This window comes from Grammomys surdaster, unplaced genomic scaffold (genome assembly GCF_004785775.1).
Source record: "Grammomys surdaster isolate TR1022 unplaced genomic scaffold, NIH_TR_1.0 199, whole genome shotgun sequence".
Lineage (NCBI taxonomy): Eukaryota > Metazoa > Chordata > Mammalia > Rodentia > Muridae > Grammomys > Grammomys surdaster.
In genome coordinates, this window is record NW_021604644.1 from 3,278,852 (window position 1) to 3,297,909 (window position 19,058).

The 19,058-nt window shown below is 47.5% G+C and overlaps 1 protein-coding gene across 1 annotated transcript in view; it reads right to left on the reverse strand.

Moving 5' to 3' along the window:
* Nucleotides 1-19,058, reverse strand: part of Ccdc180 (coiled-coil domain containing 180) — a 64,119-nt gene that overhangs the window by 8,283 nt on the left and 36,778 nt on the right. The window contains exons 26-33 of the mRNA XM_028770271.1: nt 15,787-15,885; nt 14,075-14,194; nt 12,411-12,583; nt 12,082-12,134; nt 11,905-11,983; nt 10,143-10,220; nt 3,037-3,103; nt 2,185-2,326 (exon numbers count right to left, since the gene is read on the reverse strand). Of these exons, the coding sequence (XP_028626104.1) occupies nt 2,185-2,326; nt 3,037-3,103; nt 10,143-10,220; nt 11,905-11,983; nt 12,082-12,134; nt 12,411-12,583; nt 14,075-14,194; nt 15,787-15,885 (811 nt within the window). The remainder of the gene's footprint in view (nt 1-2,184; nt 2,327-3,036; nt 3,104-10,142; nt 10,221-11,904; nt 11,984-12,081; nt 12,135-12,410; nt 12,584-14,074; nt 14,195-15,786; nt 15,886-19,058) is intronic.

A 19,058-nucleotide genomic window follows, 5' to 3' on the forward strand; every position in this document is an offset into this window, starting at 1 on the left:
CTCTCTCTCTCTCTCTCTCTCTCTCTTTCTCTCTCTCTCTCTCTCTCTCTCAGGTCTTCCTCTCCTGCTGGACAGTTCCTCTCTGCATCTGCCTTCCAGCTTGCCACCTCCACCTTCAGCATAACCTGGGCGAACACCTGCTCATCATTTTCAGTTGTCAACTCTTGATGTTTTGGTTTTAGAAGTTCTACTTCATTCTTTTTTATATCAAATCGGTCATTTCTGTAGGATCTTCTCTTTGTGTTCCCAGTGTCCTCTTTCATCTCGCTAGCTACAAGCGTATCATTTTGTATTCTGTGCCTGGTGTTTCACTCCTGACCCCTCTCACTTCCTCTCTCCTGCTCTCCCCCCTCCATTCCCTCCCACTGCCTTTTAAATTCTCCCCTCATTCTTCCCCCAGTCTTACTGTGTAGCCCAAGCTAGCCTTGACTTTGAAACCCTGCCTCTGCAGTGCTGGAATCAAAGGTGTGTGCTACCACGTCCAGCTAGCTAGCTAGCTGTCTCTGGTGTTCCTTCAGGGTCTGAGATCTTTGCTGTTCTCATTCTGTGCCTCTGACTCAGAGTGCTTTGCACTCACAGGGGAACTTCATCTATCGGAGTTTCAGGGCTGAGGCAAAGGCAGGTTTTTCTAGAGAGGATGTCTCAGCATTAAGCAATTTCTGGACACTGTCAGAGAATGGTAGCTTGAAGCCAGAGGACCTGACCTGTTTCAGATCTTTTTGAATGATTCACATAAAACAGAGTCTATGTTTCAGTAAATGTAAATCGGGTTTAGAAACCTCATCTAGGCTAAACTTCTGCTTTGGATGCCTGTGAAGCGTTTTGTCTTTTGCTTTCATTGTCCATTATTACCACAGTTTCTGCTGAGGTGTTTGCTTCTAGTTGTTGTTGGTGGTGGGGGGATAAGTAGTGCATTGCCAGCCTGAGTGAGGGGCTTGAGTGTCAATTGCCTCACTCTGCAGGCAGAGCCCTGTGGTCCCAGCTTCACGTGGGACATCCCACACTGGGTGGCCTTGGCACGTGTCTCCTATTCCTAATGCCTTGACCATGGAAGAGGAGGCTCCGGGTCCCATGGATTTGGGGCAGCAGCTGTGGTCTCTGCTCTGTTTAACATACGTCCTATTCTCAGTTGATTTTTGGTTGTTCATCTCATACTTTACAACCACTTTTAAAGATTTTATGCCCCAAATACCATACTTAAAACCAAAATCTGGGGCTTTATATTGCCTTGGCAGGATACAGGGAGGGGCTGGGCTGCTACAACGAAGGGGGTAGAAGTCTCCGCCAGCAGATTAGGCTCTCTCTACGAGAGAGGAGCACAGTCTACTCTGCTTCCCAAGAATACCTGGACTTAGGGCCTTTTCTTTGAGAACATCCATAGAAAATGGGATCCCTCTGAGTTCAGTGGGAAATGTGATCTATGGCTTGGATTTCACCCATTCTACAATCATGGGCTATGACTGGTCATTCCCTGTGAGAGATTAATCCCCAAAGAAGCCTTTCTTAGCTTACAGACAAGAAAATGGAAGCTCAGAGAGGTAGAATCACCTTGCTAAAGTCACACAGCTGGGAGATAACAGGGGTGTTTTGGCCCCAGGTCTGGGTACCTCCTAATCCCCACCCTTACCCGACATACTTCCCCCTACTACCTCTGAAATCACACCGTAGAGATCTGTAAAGTGAGATCGATATGCCCAGAGGAATATTATTCTGTGATTTGTTTAAAGTGCTATACAACCCACAGCATGCCTCAAAACATTACATAAAACTAAGGCAGACAGTCAAAAAGAGCCACTTGAATCCATTCCCATGGAATTATAGACAGTGGCTGTCAGCTGTTTGGGTCTGGGAGTGGATAGGTTGCTGGGGGTTAACATTGACAGCAATGACAATTCTCCAGCTCTAGAAATGAACTGAAAGCCATTGAATATACTCTTCATGGGTAAACGGAAACAAAGGGGAAAACCAACTACCTTCGAAAAAACAATGAACCTTTACGTTTATTTTTTTTTTACCCTATTAAAGTTAACAGTTGATTTGTCTTAACGCCAAGAGAGTGGCTTTTCACAGGACTGACCCTCTGTTCCTGAGTCAAAGGGAAGGTGAGCTGAGACCCTCCTCTGGTTCCCTGCCGTAACTGCTGCAATGCTCCCTCTGCTGGCCTCCTGGCATAATTGCACTTACCCAGAAGGCAGGAGTTGTGGTACTCATCCGCCTGATGGTGATATTCTAAGATCTTCTTGCTGATGTGGTCAGCGCACTGGTCAAAGTTTTCATACATGCATTCAGGCCTGGTGACTGGGCGTTTCTCTTTACGGTAAAAATCCTGCCAGAGAGAGGTGACCATGTATGGCCCCCTTGGCCTATCCTGATCCACACCCCTGAGTCTTTACATGTACTCCCCCTCTGCCCTCATGACCTTCCCTGCATCCCAGGCCCACCTAGCATGGCTACAAACAGATCATGTTGGATTCTTGGATGAGTGGATGGCAAACCCCTATTTAACTCTAGATACAGGAGTCCTTAGCCGTTTGGAAGAAGGCCGCGTGTTTACTAGAAAGCAACTGGATGTGGACCACAAAGACAGATGAGCTATGCCTGGCTGAACTCAGCCTGTGGGAGCCAGGCAGGAGGCCTGGGTATGTTCTGGAACATACCAAAGCAGGACAGCATGCGTGCTGCTCCCAAGCCCCACCTGGCTCCCTGTGTCCCACTAAGCTGCTTGCTGGGGCCCTTGAGGCTAAGGTTAGGTTTGTTCCTCTTGGCATACTCATTAACTGACACACAATGTCCAAGAAATGTTTTCTGGCTGCTTAAATAAATGAATAAACGCACACTGATGAACAAGTGTTCATCAGTGTCTAGGAGGAAAAGTTAAAAACTTAACAAAAATAATAAACAAATAAAACAGACAACAGATTCAAGGTCCTAAGCTGGAATCATAGAGTGGCCTGTTCAATGGACTGCTGGAGGGGGCTGGAGAGGGCTGGAGGGGGCTTCCAGGGTAGGCAAGGGCCTGCGGGCAGTGGTTCTCACCTCCACTACGACCATCAGGTGCTCGTTGCTCTCCCACAGGAGATTCAGGATGATGCCTTTAAAATCCCTGCAACACCAACGAGGCAGATCTGTGAGTCACCTCTTCCAGATGCACCAAGGTAGACAAAACCAAGCAACAGAGTACTTGGAGTGTTCAGTTTTAACCCTGTCACTCATGGTAACTATGTAACACTGCCCCGGGACTTTGCCCTTTGAACAGCCTAATCCTCATTTATCATGTTTCCTTTCTTCCTCGGATCCTAGCTCTGCCTGATTCTGATATTCAGCTCCTCTGATCCACCCTGATCAGTGGTTTGGGGATTGCTTGGTTTGGTTGGCTGATTAATCTCTCTATCTCTTCTAGCAGACTGTAAAATCTACCAAGTACTTAAAACACTGATTGGGAGATTATAAGGCGGACATATGGCTGGTACCTGAGTTTCCTGCATGAGCTCAGCATACATAGATGGCCACAGCCCACAAAAATGAAACTTAACCTTAACTAATCAGAACTAGCTAGTGAACCTCTAACTAGGGACTTTGCACAGTAGCTAATCAAACATTTTCTTCTTGCTTCTGTGAAGATGAACACAGTTCTCCTTGGTGCCTCCTCCATGGAGCTCTGGACCACACACAGTCCACAGTCCCCACTTACAAATGCCTATCTGCACAAATCAACTCGGTGGTAGCATTTTAGTATGCCTGAGTTCTAACCCTGGATGTAGACTGTGAAGCTGTGGTGGTTTGAATGTGCTTGGCCCAGGGAGTGGCACTATTAGGAGGTGTGACCTTGTTGGAGGAAGTGTGTCACTCTGGGGGTGGGCTTTGAGAGACCTTCCTTCTAGCTGCCTGGGAGCCAGTCTTTTCCTGTTTGCTTTCAGATGAAGATGTAGAACTCTCAGCTACTCCTGCACCATGCCTGCCTGGGTGCTGCCATGCTCCCACCTTCAGTCCCATGATAATGGACTGAACCTCTGAATCTGTAAGCCAGTCCCAATTGAATGTTGTCCTTGTAAGTGTTGCCTTGATCATGGTGTTTGTTCACTGCAGTAAAACCCTGACTAAGACAGGAGTGATATTCATCAGAGGCCCTGGTGGTCCCTGCACTGGTTGGTCCCCTGCACTCTTTAAGAAAAGAGCAAGCTGGTTGTGATAGACCACACCTGTAATTCCAGCAGGAGGTAAAGACAGGAGTATGAGACTACAAGGTCAAGGTCAGCTGTGGCCACCTCTGGGTTCCAGGCCAGGTTGAACTGTTGAAATTTTGCCAAATAACAATAGCAATTTTTAAAAGAAAGAAAAAAAGAAGAGTAGTTGTGAATAGTAAGCCAAAGCCAGAGAGATGGCTCCAGGGTAAAAGTGATTGCCAAGCAAGCCCGAGACCCGAGTTAGATCCCACAATCCCATGTTAAAAAAAAAAAAATCCAGATGAAGTGCCAGGCTATAATCCCAGCATTCCTATGATGAGACTGGAGGCAGAGGCTGGAGAATCACCCTAAAGTTAGCATGGGACACAGCAGAAATAAGAAGAGAGGCCCTGCCTAACAAAGCAGGGAAAAAAAAAAACTCCTGAAAATTGTTCTCTGACTTACACACACACCGTAGCACACACGGGCCCGCATTCACAATCACTCTCTTGTACTACTAATAAAAGTAAATTAAACGTTTACAAATAGGAAGCCAATGAGTACGACATCCTGTGGGGGAACTGTACTGGAGAGCTTTGTGTTTATTTGACTCAAGCTAAAGTCATCTGAGAGGAGGGAAGCTCAACAAGGAAAATGCCTCTGTGTGATGTGGCTGCAGGCATGCCTGTGCCATCTCCCCTAGCCCACTCAGCTTTGTGGGCTCTTACCCATGGGTTTAGTGCTCCCTCACGGACAGACAAGAATGGGCAGAAAGGCAATAGAGCTGCAAGTTTCCAGAGATGATGTTTGGAAAGCATGGTTTCCCTACCACATTTAATTAGATTTTTTAAGACTTATTTTTATTTCTAGGATTTACATTTTACATGTTTATATGCAGGTCTGTGGGTGGGTGGGTTTGTGCAACTTGTAGAGTGCCTTCCGAGTCCAGAAGAGGGTGTCAGATCTCCTGAGGCTGGCTTTTCAGGCACTTGTGAGTTGGTGGGGCATTTTCTTAATTAGCGAATGGTAGGGGAGGGCCCAGCCCATTGTGGGTGATGCCATCCCTGGGCTGGTGGTCCTGGGTTCAATAAGAAAGCAGGCTGAGAAAACCATGGGGCACAAGCCAGTAAGCAGCACTCCTCTATGGCCTCTGCATCAGCTCCCGCCTCCTGGTTCCTGCCCTGTTTAAGTTCCTGCCCTCATGGCTTTTGATGATAGTTTTATGGAACTGTGAATGAATAAACAGTTTCCTCCTCATGCTGATATTAGTCATGGTGTTTTATCACAGCGATAGTAACACTAAGACAGGCATCTCCTCTGATTACTCTTAAGTGGCCACCAGGCCCATGGCTCGCACAGGAGGGACTTAAAAGCAAATTTCTACCAACCATGGAGATTTCTGCTCCATGAGCTCAACTCAAAAGCGACATGAGGAGACAATGCCTTTGGGCCCATGGGGTCATGGGACACTTAACATTTTACGATGATGCTGACAAGTCTCAGAATCTCCTACCCATATGCAGTACTGATCGCCATGAACATCCATGTACCTGGGTCAGTAGTCTTTCTTTCCAAAAGTTATTCATTATACTTTTAAAAGATGCAACTATATTGAAATAAGGGGGAAAATTAACACCAACGGTTCAGTGAGTTCCCTCCAGATAATTTCACTTAAAATCAGACACAATTAGCTTCGCCTGGATTTCATGTAGACTGTTCACTTACCAAACTCTTTTTTTAAGGTTTATTTATTTATTATCTGTAAGTACAATGTAGCTGTCTTCAGACACCCCATAAGAGGGCATCAGACCCCATTACAGATGGTTGTGAGCCACCATGTGGTTGGTGGGATTTGAACTCAGGACCTCTGGAAGAGCAGTCAGTGCTCTTAACTGCTGAACCATCTCAACAGCCCCACTTACCAAACTCTTAACTGCCCCCTCTCCTGGGCTACAGACTTAAATGGCTGTGGAACATCATTAAACATGGATACACTGTGGTTTACAATCCTTTTGTTTTTGGAACTTCAGAGGCTTCTATTTCTGTTTTTATTCGGTGTGGGAAGCCATTGGGGCTGCTTGGCAGGAATCTGACATTGGCCAAGGACAAGGAAATGGGCTTTAGACAAGAATATGACTTTGGGCCATGACAAGGAAGTAAGTTCAGGCAGGAGTCTATTTTAAGGCTAAAACAGAGAAGTAAATTCAGTCAGGAATCCAAGTCTTAGGCTAAAACAAAAAGGTATGCCTCAGGCATGAATATGACTGTGGGCTAGGACAGGGAAGTAGGCTCAGATACTTTGTCATCCTGATGAGCCCTTAGAAACATCGATCTTGAGAGTGATGACGGGACTCTGTATATTGCCTTGCTTGTTCCTTGACTGTTTGTTTCTATTGTAATGTTGGTTCTTCAAACCTAGAACTGACCTAAATACTTGCATGTAATTAAAAAGGTTTAAAAGAAAAGTTGAATTAAACGAACCTGCCTTCAGTCTCAGAACTGGCTGGGGTCACGCTGCAACTTTGTCTAACCGTGTCTTTTCTTTTAATCCTCACTCCTGCGCTGGAGAACCTGTTGACTGACTGAGCGGGCTTGGTTAATTCGGCACAAAAAGCACTGGATAGCTGAGCAGGGATATAACTGAGTGGCAGAGAGCTTGCTTAGCGTGTGTGAGGCCCGAGGGGCAGTAATAAGATATTGCTTGGTTGTTGTTGTTGTTGTTGGGTTTTTATTTGGTTGGTTGGTTGGGTCCCCCCCCCTTTTGCACATTAGGCAGCTCATTTTGCCAGTCTAACAGAATCTTACCCTTAGGAGACGTCCCTCCTTCAGTCACTTTCACATATTTCTCAAAGGCTGATGAAGGCCTCCCAACATTCTAGTTTCCAAGGGGAGCTCCCAAGGGAGGTCTGTCAGAGATGGGTAGAGAGAACTCTAACAGAACTCCAAACAACCAAACAACTGGCAAGGGCAACCTTGAGTAGCTTCCAGAGAGATGATCATCCTGGTTGGCAAAGACTGATCCTAGGTTTATGGATGAACCCTAAAAAGGGTGGTATCGAGGTCACGCTCTGTTAGGAGCTGGCTCTGGATCCCTTGTAGCATCATATGGCCTTAGGCCTGGTGGTACATGTCCAGGTTCCCCAGTTTCTAGATCATGACCGTCTACCACAGTGACTGAATCTGGCCTGAGGCTATGAACCATCTCTCCAGCTGAATGTGGGTGTGGCTCTTTGTCTCAATGCATCAAAGGTATTTGTCCTTGTGGCCAAATATGTACTCTTCTGCTTAGAACATCAATGGGGCAATAAAGTGCTCAGGCACAGTCAGTATACTGTCCTTCCTGCTTGCTGAGAGTGTGCATTTCTGTCTCCTGTGGGGTGCCTTCTTGCTTCAGAACAGTAGTTCCAAGCAACTGGTTACACAGTGCAAGCTGCCCAGACTATCTGTTCAGGGAGTCTTTCCTTTGTGGGGAAGGATGAGCTCTTTGGGAGAAAGGCATGCAGACGTGCAGTGTGGTTTGCTTTGATGGCTCCCATCAGCCTCTGCTGATGACTTTCTGGAATTTCTGGAAGGATGATGGTTGATGACCCCACTCTAGGCTGGCTGCTTCCTTGCAGTCCTGGGTTAGTTGGTCAGTCTCAGGTGAAGCACAGATTGAGCCTGTCTCCTGCCATTTCTTGGTGCCTCCGTGAAGCTGAGCATTACCTTGTATGTTTATTTCTAACACTGTTCCTTCTTTCTGGTGGAAAGAGTTTTTTTTTTTTTAACTCAAGGACAATTTTATTAGAATTTAAAAGAAAAACATAGGTGAAAATCCTGGCAGCCACCAAGAGATGAAAAAAAAATCATGTCATTAAGTCAGACAGAGAGCTGTCTGGCTGTAGGTGAAGAGATGGGTGTTAGTGGTTAAGAACACTTGCTCTTCCAGAAGACCTGGGTTTGATTCACGGTACCCGAAAGGTGGCTTACAACCACCTGTTGCAGGGATCTGATGCCCTCTTCTGTCCTCAACAGGAACTCCAAACACATAGTGCGGACATACATCCAGGCAAGCACACATATAAATTAAAAACAAATGAAGTGCATGTGTTGGAAACTCAGTCCCCAAGGCCACACAGTTGAGAAGCATTGAGGTCCTGGTGACTCCACCCTCAGGGAGTGTGGGTTAGTTATCATAGGAATGAGGTCCTGGTGAAAAGTGTTTAGTTCCTTCCTTTTTCTCCCCTTTTGTCTGCCCTCCTTTTCTCTACTCTCTTGTTCCTCTCACTCCCAGATGGGACAATGCACCCTTCCCTTTTTAAGAGACAGGGTCTTGCTATGTAGCCTAGGCTGGCCTAAATCTGTGATCTTCATGTGTTAACTCCTAGGCTCTAGGATTATAGGGAAGAACTACTCTATCCCTGCCTTGATGTTGGTATTCTGCCCTTAACTTCACAACCTTCACAACTGTAAGAAACAAATCTCTGCTGTTCATATTGTGCAGCCTTAGACATTCTGTAGGAGTAACAAACTAAGATTAAGACAGGGCCCGGGGCAGTGTGCTGTCACCAAGAAAGTCTAATGCTGCAACTCTGTTTGTGTGATGTTCTCCAACTGACAGAGTTACAAGGGAAAAAAATCAAGCACATTCCTGATTGCTCTGTGTTGGGAAGGAAGGGAATGGTAAGAGGGAAAGGTTTGTGGGGGCTGTGGAATGGTTCTGCATCTGAACCGTGTAGGAGTTCACCTCTGTATGGGATTAAAATGACGTGGAACTAGAGTGAACAGAGTCAGGACTGCTGTGACACGGTACGTCGAACGCACAGGACAAGGGCACATCAAGGTGCCAAGCCGAGGTCTTTCCTGAATCACCTGGTGGGCTAGACATCCTCACATGGTTCCCCAGCTCTAGAGGTTAGACTCTCCTGAGGTCAAAGGTCAACTGGAAGCTGTTTCTAAAGGTCCCCCAGAGAGAGAATGGGGCTCCACTCTAGAACTTGGTGTCCTCTGAGGGCTTCTGTTTTCTTCAACTTGAGTTTCTGCTGATTTGCTTGAAAAGAAGCTCTACTAAGAAAACTGGCTTTTGCTTTGATCACTAAAGTGCTGATAAAGTAAGGGGAAGGAAATAGAGGTGGGAAGGTGTAAAACAAAAACAGATACAAGATAAACAAGCAAAGCCCTCAAACCTCAAAAGGGTCTTGGCACCATGAAGTGCTGAGCTTGGAAAATGTGAACGTTTTGGTGAAAATATCTCTCAACAAACACATGGGTTAGTCTAAGACAAACTGACCTTGATGTGTAAGCTTATCTTTCCTACTTCTCCACTGTCCTCACAGAAGGAAAGACTTCTCACAGAGAGAAAGGGTTCTTACAGAGGGAAAGCCTTCTCATAGAAGAAAAGGATTTCACAGACGGAAAGGTTCCACAGTGCTGGGGATTGGGCCTAATGCTTTGATTCAACTGGGAATCTGTGTGTCTAAACACTAGAGGTCCTGGTCCCCAATTGTTTTTTAATTGATCAATAAAAAAGGCAGCGACCAATGACTGAGCAGAGGGAGATGGGGGTGGGGGGAGACCTTAGAGTTGCACAGGCTAGGACACAGAGAGGCGGAGAAGGAGAAATCGAAATGAAGCCATGGGATACGGATAAAAGTTGGAGCTGCAGGAGATAAAGCCAACCAGCCATGTGAGAGATTTTGGAATGACCACTGGTCATTTCCCCATTTGGGCCTAGGGTATCAGATGGAGGATTAGAAGTGTCCAGCCATTGAGCTAGACAGCATAGTAAAAATAAGCTTGTGAGCTTGTGTGTGTGTGTGTGTGTGTGTGTGTGTATGTCCTTCTTTCATTGATCCTAAGATTCCTGGGAGGAAGGCTGGAAGCATGACCCACCAGGAGCATAAAGTGATGTAGCTAAAAGCTCACCACTACACCACAGAGGGAAAGGGTTCTTACTGAGGGAAAGGGTTCCACAGAGGCAAACAATGTGTCACTACTTACTCAGCCTGAGCAGAAGGCTTCTCCCCGAGCACCTGGTACTTTTTGTCGGCTCTGATGTACTTGGGGTGTCGTCTCATGCTGTGGGACAGAAGGAGGTCAGTACTTTGTACAACATGTTGGGGTTCTGTACCCATTGAACCCTGCCTGGGATGCCTGGGAAGCTGAGCTGCCTGTGGGGTAGGATGACTGGATTTTACAACAGTCCTTCAGGAGGCTTTCCCATTCTCAACTCCTCTGAAAATAACTGCGGGTTTATTGCTAATTCACAGTCAAGGTTAGGCGGAGAGCAAGAGGTATGGGTGGTCAGGCCCAGAAGTTTGCAGCTTCCTGTTCCTGTTTGAAAACTAAAGCAAAGCCATCATGGTCAGTAGATAAGCGTATGATACTTCTAGTTAGATGTGAACTCATATACACAACAAGATACATCTCTCTCTCTCTCTCTCTCTCTCTCTCTCTCTCTCGATAGAGATAGAGATAGAGATGTACATGTGTGTGTGTAATGTGTATGTATATGTATATCTCCAGGAAATATCAGACATATTATATCCATATTTATATCTTTTTGGTTAGTCTAAATAGTTAAGCATTGACTTGCAATTAGATTGAGTTGGGTCCTTCTTTTATCTGACAGCACCAGATTGTCAATAGTGATATAGCTGTTGTTCTATGCTTGAACCTCTGAGAGAGTAGATGGAGAAAGAAGTGCTGACTGGGTCACCTGTTACAAAACAGAACTCTTGGAGTTCAACCTGGAGTGCTGTGCCCAGAGCACCTGCCACCTGCCTAGGACAAACAGCCTGAAGCCAGTCTGCTGCCGCCTGGACATGCAGACAGTCAGACTGCAGTCTCCTGATGGTCCAGGAATGAAAAGATGGGCTCCAAATAGTCAGGGCTTGGTTACTGGACGACACACAGCTTGCCTCATTTTTGTTGACATTTCCAATTGTAGACCATGAATGATGCTCTGCTTCCACGGGCCTGCTTGCAGCTTGAGATACCACACCCCTGATCGAGGACATTCAGGGCTGTCCCTGAGCCTTCCTACTCTCCTAGCTGCCCTTGAGTCTGCCAAAAGTACCTGAAAGCAGCTTGCTGCTATCTACAGCTGTGAACTAATGGCCTTTGCTCCTTTCATTTGGCCACTCTTCCTTTCTCTTCAGGGTTCAAGAGACCTTGTACTGGTTAAAGCAAAATGGGGTCTCCTTTCATTTCTCCCAGCCAGGAATTCAGCCATGTTATCTAGGGCTTAGTAAAGAGCCAAAGTTGGCTCAGGCATTTGCTGTTTGCTTCCCTAAAATATATTGGTTAGAGCTAGTGGCCAGAGACGTTCATGTCTGATGACCTCTCCAGAGCTTAGCAGATGATCACAGACTGGGACACCCTGTCTTGGTCTGCCTGTGTCTGTGATGTTGCTGCAGGAGACCCACCTGCTCCTGTGCTCACTCTGTCTCCCTTTCTAATGCTGCTCAGCCTGCTGGGAGATTGAAGGGTAAGGATCTACCTACCACCCCAATGACAGCCACCCAGAGACTTCTCCAGGAACTAACATGTGAGAGAGCTGTGATCCACCCGAGGATGAACTCAAGCCTGAATAAAGCCACTGTCAGTAGTGCCCATCCCACCTCCATCCCACGCACTTCCTGAGCATGCGTGCAAGTTCAGGAGTCTGAGCAAAAGACAGGCCATCTGGCCTCTGTCTGGGGACGAGTGGGCCCAGGTTGGGTCTGGGAAGGAGAAATTTAGAATGGCCTTGAATCCTTACCTCCCTGCTGAGGTAACACTGGAACTGGCCAAGGCCTTCTTTAAGGCCTTCTCTCCCCGGTACCGATGTCTCTTCAAGGCTTTGGGTGACAAGTATCCCGGTCAAGAACAGAGAAGAGGTGATGATAGGCTACAGCTGCCACTACCGTCCCCGAGACCCATGGGCCTGAGTTTCTACCTGTTTGGGAGCGATCCTTGTCACACGGGCATGTCGATTTTGCCTGAGAAATTCTGAAACCAGAGGAAAGGACATGAAATTTTCCATGGCGACCATGCCAACAAGAGCCTAGGCCAAGCTCTGGGTAACAAACTTGGTTGTCAATACCACATGTGTGAGTCTCACCATGAGCTCAACAGTTTGGGTGAGCAACTGAGTTTCTAAGAAGGGACACCCCTGGCCTGAGGGCACAGGCTCCTGGATTAGCACTCCCTTGGTACCACAGTGAATAAAGCCCCAGAGCCAGCCCCTGCTGGTTCAGGGACACAGGCCACAGTGTAGGCACTCACTGAAGGATCCTTCTGACCACGTCTACAGCAGGGTCTTCAATCATGGGCCTCCCTATGCGGGTTGGCTGGGCAAAGGACTCAGGGGTGACAAGGCCCACCTTGGCTTCCTCATCAAGGGCCTCTGCACTCATATGGATGTCGCTCTCCATCTCAGTGTCAGTCAGGACAGTGTCCTGCAGTCCAGAGAGAAAAGCTGAGATCAGGGATTATGTTCGAAGGAGACAGCAGATACTGTCCACTGCCATCTTGTCCAGGTGATGGCTGGAGGCAAGCTTCCTGACTTCGTGGCAGAGCTCATTTTCTCTATAAAGTGGATGTGCTCCAACTTTACTCAGGAAATCAACTGCTTGTTCAAGTCATGCACTCTCACCTTTAGAAAGGACTTTCCTAGTGCCTGTTCTCCACAAGGCTCTGCCTGAGACCTGAGGACATGGGTGGGGTGCCTGCCTAGGGTCCCTGATCTCCTGAAGCTTGTAATTGAGGTAAGAAAGACAGGTGCGCGCGCACGCGCGCGCACACACACACACACACACACACGTATGGTCAGAAACAGGACCAGTCCTATGAAGGCAAAGTTCCCATCTCCTGTGAGCATGAAGTGAGGCCTACAAGAGTCAGCCACAGAGATGTCCAACTGGTTGGTGTCTAGACCACATGGGATGAGGGGACAAGTGAAGACAAGGCTGTGAGTGACCAACTCCCTGTGAGAAAGGATAGTAATGACGTCCACAGAGTGATTAGTCTGACTGTCCCATCATTTATTCTGAGTCTCATCTCCAGTCAGGCCTTGGAAATGGGCATGGGCTGGATCCCTGGGGCCTCTATATTGCCATAAGCAGTGGAGGATGTGGCTGGGAGCTAACCCAGCTACACAGGATGGAAGGCCTCCCCACGGGAGGAAGAGTAGCCAAAATGTGACAGTGAGAGCTGAGCCCAAGGTCAGCCTACTCTAAAGCAATTGGTTCTTGAGTTTCCTGGGAGTGACTGAGACCCTCACGGGCAAAGCCTGATGTAGACATGGGGAAAGGGCCAGGCCATGCAGCCTTTGCCCCAGGCAGACAGCCCATTAACTAGAGACCTTACTTCACAGTCTGTGGACTCATGGGGGAGGTGGGAGACACTCTAGGGCCAGTAAGGAATGAAGGGGTATTGATGACAGACCCCAGGCTGCTTATGTGACTGGTTGAAGGGTTTGGATTTGACACTGAAGGCGGGAGAATGACAGAGTTATTTGGGCCTTTGCTGTAGTTTGGTGAATGGGCGTCAAGCATGGGAGAAGATTTAGTAAGTAGATGGAAAGACACTGGGGTCTTGTGGCCATGGCAGATGGGACTGCTCATGGTGGATGGGAAGCCAGAGGCTGAGGTGGGTAGGCTTGACTGAGATCATGTGTGCTGACTAACTTAAGATCCTTGGTAGAGAAGAACGGTGTCAAGAATGTTAGGAATTTCCTAAGAGACAAGTGCAAGGAGCTGGCCCACAGGGACCTCAGCTCAGACTCAATGCCACAGTATGCCACCCTTCCATATAACCCCAGCAGGTTTGACAAAATCTGGGAGCCTCCTCTCCCTTTATGCTGTACTAGATCTCGTGTGGTCTCCTGGGAGCCTAGCCTGCATACAGCTTGTCTACCCTTTCCCCCATCATCCCTTTGTGTTCCTTACCGTAAAGACCTCCTGAGTAATGGACACCATGTCCAGGCTGCAGTTGAGGTACTTAATCCTCTGGCTCAGTTTTTCTTTCCAGGATCGGACAAAGGCAAGGAGGTCATCTGTAGTCACCATCTAGTGGGAGCGCAGAGGGAGGACGCCTCAGGAACCAGACAAAATCACCACCAGTGCAGGGACGATGGCTTGTCTAGGAAGGACAACTCTTGGTTCTTCCAAGCTCCCTCTCTTGTATGCAATGGTCCTGGAGGAGGGGAGGGACTGGCACTGGCTCTTTTGGGCAGATGTCTAGAGGTGGCAGATCCTTCATGGATGGGGAGTTCTGTTCCTGGTCTTATAGGTTCAGCTACAGGCAAGTGACTCAAACCTGCTTGGCCCAGAATCCTCATCTATAAGATGGGGACACGGAACATCCCCCTGTATTTCTACTAGCTTTAAAATTCTATGTTCAGAAGGATGTATTTAGTCCAGTTGGCAAGGGTGTGGAGATCTGTGCAGGAGGGCTGACTGTCTCTATGGCAACATCTCACTGGCATTTCCCTTAGCAGCACCCTACAGATTCCATCATGCGCCCTCAATCATCTTTATCCTCGCCATGTATCTAAGACACTATTCCCATTGTCTCCTAATAATTGCTCTGCAGACTAGAAACAAGGCTTTCTGAGTGAGTCTCCTGACATTCTCTCAACACAAAAGAACTGGTGGAGCTTGATGAGTCTAAAATGTTGCTATTCTGACAGTTATGGCTTGCCTAAAGAGCCTATGGATGGTCCTAGCAGGACAGTCAGTTTGCCCCTTGCTACCAGGAAAAGGAGACCAAGGAAGTGATGGATAAGACATAGGAACCTTTTGTCTGCACATCCGCTCTTCAGAGTGACAACTCAGTTGTCTGTAGGAGACCATGTGAAGGCACACAATGCGACCCAGAGTATCTCTGTCTCCAGAGCGACATTTATTCTGCACATGATGCTCTGTGGGAACTTTTCTCAAAAATTATGTCTTCCTGTACAAAAATTTTCAAATGATGATTAAAAAAAAAACAAAGGCATCGTCTTGATGCTCACATCAATGGAGACAGAGCCCTGAGCTGCTGACCTGCTGGAAAAGAGGGCAGGAAGCACTTCTCATGGTCTTGTAAGTCAGGTACCAGTTCTAGAGTCATCTAGGTGAGCTGCCCAGGGACAATGCCTTGAGACTAGGGCATATGTGAATTGGGGCAGAGACAGGCACTCGTGACCAAAAAACAAGACTGCACACACCCAGAGACTTGTTCTGCTGACTGGGGAGTCAGAGACACTTGGAAATATGATCCTGTGGAACTTGTAGCAATTCTGATTAGACATGAAAAATCTGTTTATGGGCTATGATAAAAATGAGCCCAGAGCCCCTGGTTTTCTCATTCACCTGGGGCTGAGTTCTCAATTCAGAGAGGAAGGCCTGATGACAGCAAGGGGAAGTAGGGTCCCCAAATCCAGGCTCAGGCCCCCATCTTCACTGACCTAGGGCTGGTGGGGGAGGGGAAATTAGCTGTTTTGTTGTTGTTGTTGTTGTTTTTAATTTCTGCCTTCCGTTGAGTAGCACAAAAGTTAACTAGTGAGGCTCAGAGACATCCCACCATCTCTGTGCTGGGGGAATCTGGTACCCTGATGCAAGTCTAACACCACTGTTGCCACTCAACTGGGCACATTCAGAATCTGCGATCGACTCACGTCCTTATCTCCTCGGCGGCCTTGACATGTTTGTATCTTCTGTTGAAGTTGTTCCAGAGAAGAATTTAATCCTTCTGCTTGGGAATTGGACTTTGCCACCTAGAAAACCAGGAGTTTTGAGATTCCGATTTTAGAATATGTATTAAAAACAGGAACATGTTCTTCAGGAGACATGAGAAATTGATTAAACACTGGGGGGAGAAACAATGGGAGAGGAGTATGTAGCCTTATCAGAAAGTAGATCAACACCAGTTTAAAATGTTTGTTTCTGTATCAAATAGTATGGTTTAATTGAAACTAGTGTCACATAGTGCTATGGTTTTTATATGTTTGGCCCAGGAAGTGGCACTATTAAAATGTATGGCCATGTTGGAGGAAGTGTGTCACTGTGGGTGTGGACTTTAATACCCTACTCCTAGCTGCCTGGAAGTCAGTCTTCTCCTAGCAGCCATCAGATGAAGATGTAGAACTCTTAGCTCCTACTGTACCATGCCTGCCTGGATGCCGCCATATTCCCACCTTGATGATAATGGACTGAACCTCTGACCCTGTAAGCCAGCCCCAACTAAATGTTGTCCTTTATAAGAGTTGCCTTGGTCATGGTGTCTGTTCACAGCAGTAAAACCCTAACTCAGACACAGAGTATGGGTAAGTCTGTAAAGCCTGTCAGAAGGCATACAGAGCTTTGGAACCCCATACTCTCGACACAGAGTTCCAGGTTTTAACATACCTAGGACATAGGTAGTATCCAGACAGGGGTCTTTCTTACAATCCTGGATAGCACCATGACGAAACAAGACTTCCAAAAGAAAACTTATAACTCAGCCATGACAGAGAGGCTTCCCAAAGGGTACTTATGAAGAATCTTTAAGGATGATGCAGAGGCCTGGAGAAATGGCTCAGTGGAAAGAGCGCTGGATACAGGAAGTGAGTTCAAATCCTCTGTACTCACACAGAGAGCTGGGCATAGCCACTTGTGCTGTAACCTCAGACTGGAGTGCTGTCTCCAGAGAGCTCCCTGGCCAGCAAGCCTAACTAAAATAGTGAGTGAGCTTGGTGATGGCCCTGTTTCAGGCTATAAGCTGGAAAGTGACAGAGAAAGATGCCAAATGCACTCTGGCTTCCATGCATGTGTGCACACATGCATACATGTATCACACGTACACTACCACACACGAAATAAAGAATAAGCAGTTCATCAAGTCACATAAACCATAATATGCCAGCTTGAAATTCTCACTGTAGAATCAATCACAAGCTAGCATCTTAAACAGAACTGGTGACTTCAGAGGCGTGGCACAATGGTTCCACTGGTAAAGAAAGTACTTGCTAGGAAGTATGACTTGTATCATAGAGTCACAGGCTGCTGTTTGCCTTTTTTTTGTGTGTCACCAATGATACTGTCCTCAGTGCAAATGTACTCTGATTAAGACACTTGCTAGTGTGGATTCAAGTCCTGGAGGCAGAGAGCAGCCCAGGGAAGGAGTCCTTCGCTGGCTAGAGGAACATGCTTCTTAAACAGGGGCAGGGTTACCATGGGCTCTGGGCTCTGGGCTCTTGGCTCTGGGCTCTGGGCTCTGGGCTCTGGGCTCTGGGCTCTGCTCCCTACAGCTGTCTCTCTCCTACCCTTCTGGGGTGACTGGAAGCTTCGACTGGAGGTGTTAAAAGTATCTGATCATCTCCCCTTACTCATTCTGCACCAGGGCCCATGTCAAATGTAGCACACATTAGCCCCAATGGCTGGCTGCACAACTGTTGAGTTGCTTACATGGTTCCCAGTTCACGGATGGGTACAATAGGTCCCTGGAGTGACAGGAACAGCTGGCGGTGAGCTTGAGACCTCAGTGAACACTTCTTTTGCTGGAATGCCCCCTAGTCTCAGGAGACAGATGGGTCCTCCTCAGCTTGGCTGGCCCCACCCCAGAAGGTCCTTAGACACTGCTCCTTGAGTGTGTGCTGGTCTAGAGATGTAGGAGAATGCTCTCCCTGAAGTAAGAGGCAGGAACCCATGACAGAAGCCACAAGTCACTCACAAAGGTCACAGTGAGAACAGGGAGAGGTTGGAGTTAAAGGAAGAGGAAGGATTTAAAGGGCTGGATCTGTAGCACTGAGGAAGGTGAGTAAGAAGGCTTATGCTTGTGTATGAAACAACCACGGGGGCAGATGAGAAGAGGAACAGGCTCTGGGCCACTGAGTGCTGCCTAGCTGGTCCCTGTGATGTCCTCCAGGAACAGATAAGTCACTACAGTCCTTCAATCATCTCTGCTTCACGTAGCTCGTTGTAACAGACTAAAGCATAAGTAAGGGTGACTTCTGACGGGAACCCTCCACTGGGAGGTGGCTCACTCATCCTACAGACAGGGGGCTCCTGCGGGAGAATTCAGAAGGATGCAGCTACATCTTGGTGGCTGTGGTAGAGTTAGCTCTGCCACGATAGAGTGATGCGCTGGTCAAGTAAGTGTGAGAACAGAGAGAGCTCCGTACGATAGACAACAATGAACCTTTAAGGTCTGAGGTATGAACAAAGCCAGTCAGAGATGGGCAAAGGCAGGCTTCCACCACCCCTAACAGCCCATGAACAGCGTGTGATTATCACTCTGGTTGGGCTCAGGACACGTGCAGAGAGTGTGGGGTGCGGGCTCCATTTGCTTGGTTTATGATTACCACCTGGGCTAGGTGATTAACCAACTTTAATAGATCATTCCAACCTCTTCCCAGTTCCAGACACTGCCCTACAAAACCCTCCTCGACAACAGAAATACAGTATCTTTCCATTTCTTAGAAACCCCTCCCACTTTCAGGAGTTTCTCTTACATTTTTTTAAATTTCTTACTTTTTCTTTGTCTCACTTTTCTGTAGTAATTAATTATTAACAAGGACTGCTTCCATGTTGCACACTCCCGTGGGTGTCTGAGCTGTTAACCATCATTGCTGTGAGATAATGAGCTCGGAGCCTCTGTTGCAGCTCGAGCTTCGATGCCCATGAGTATACAACATCTTAAGCTCTTTAGCTATGTACAAGTGGGGTGGTAAAGTTCTGTACTTAAACCTAGGTCACTAGGTGGTCATCCCAGGCTCTTCAGGTCTAGTGTATCCCAAGTCCCACCTATCCCATGGCCTCTCAGTTCTGGAATCAGGGCAAGTCCCTGCTGACACCCCATGCAGGCCCATTCTGTTAGCCTTGAACCTTAGCCTGCCTCACACTCACTACCAGTTTTGTGCAGCCAGCCAGCAGCCAGCAGCCAGCAGCCAGCAGCCAGCAGCCAGCAGCC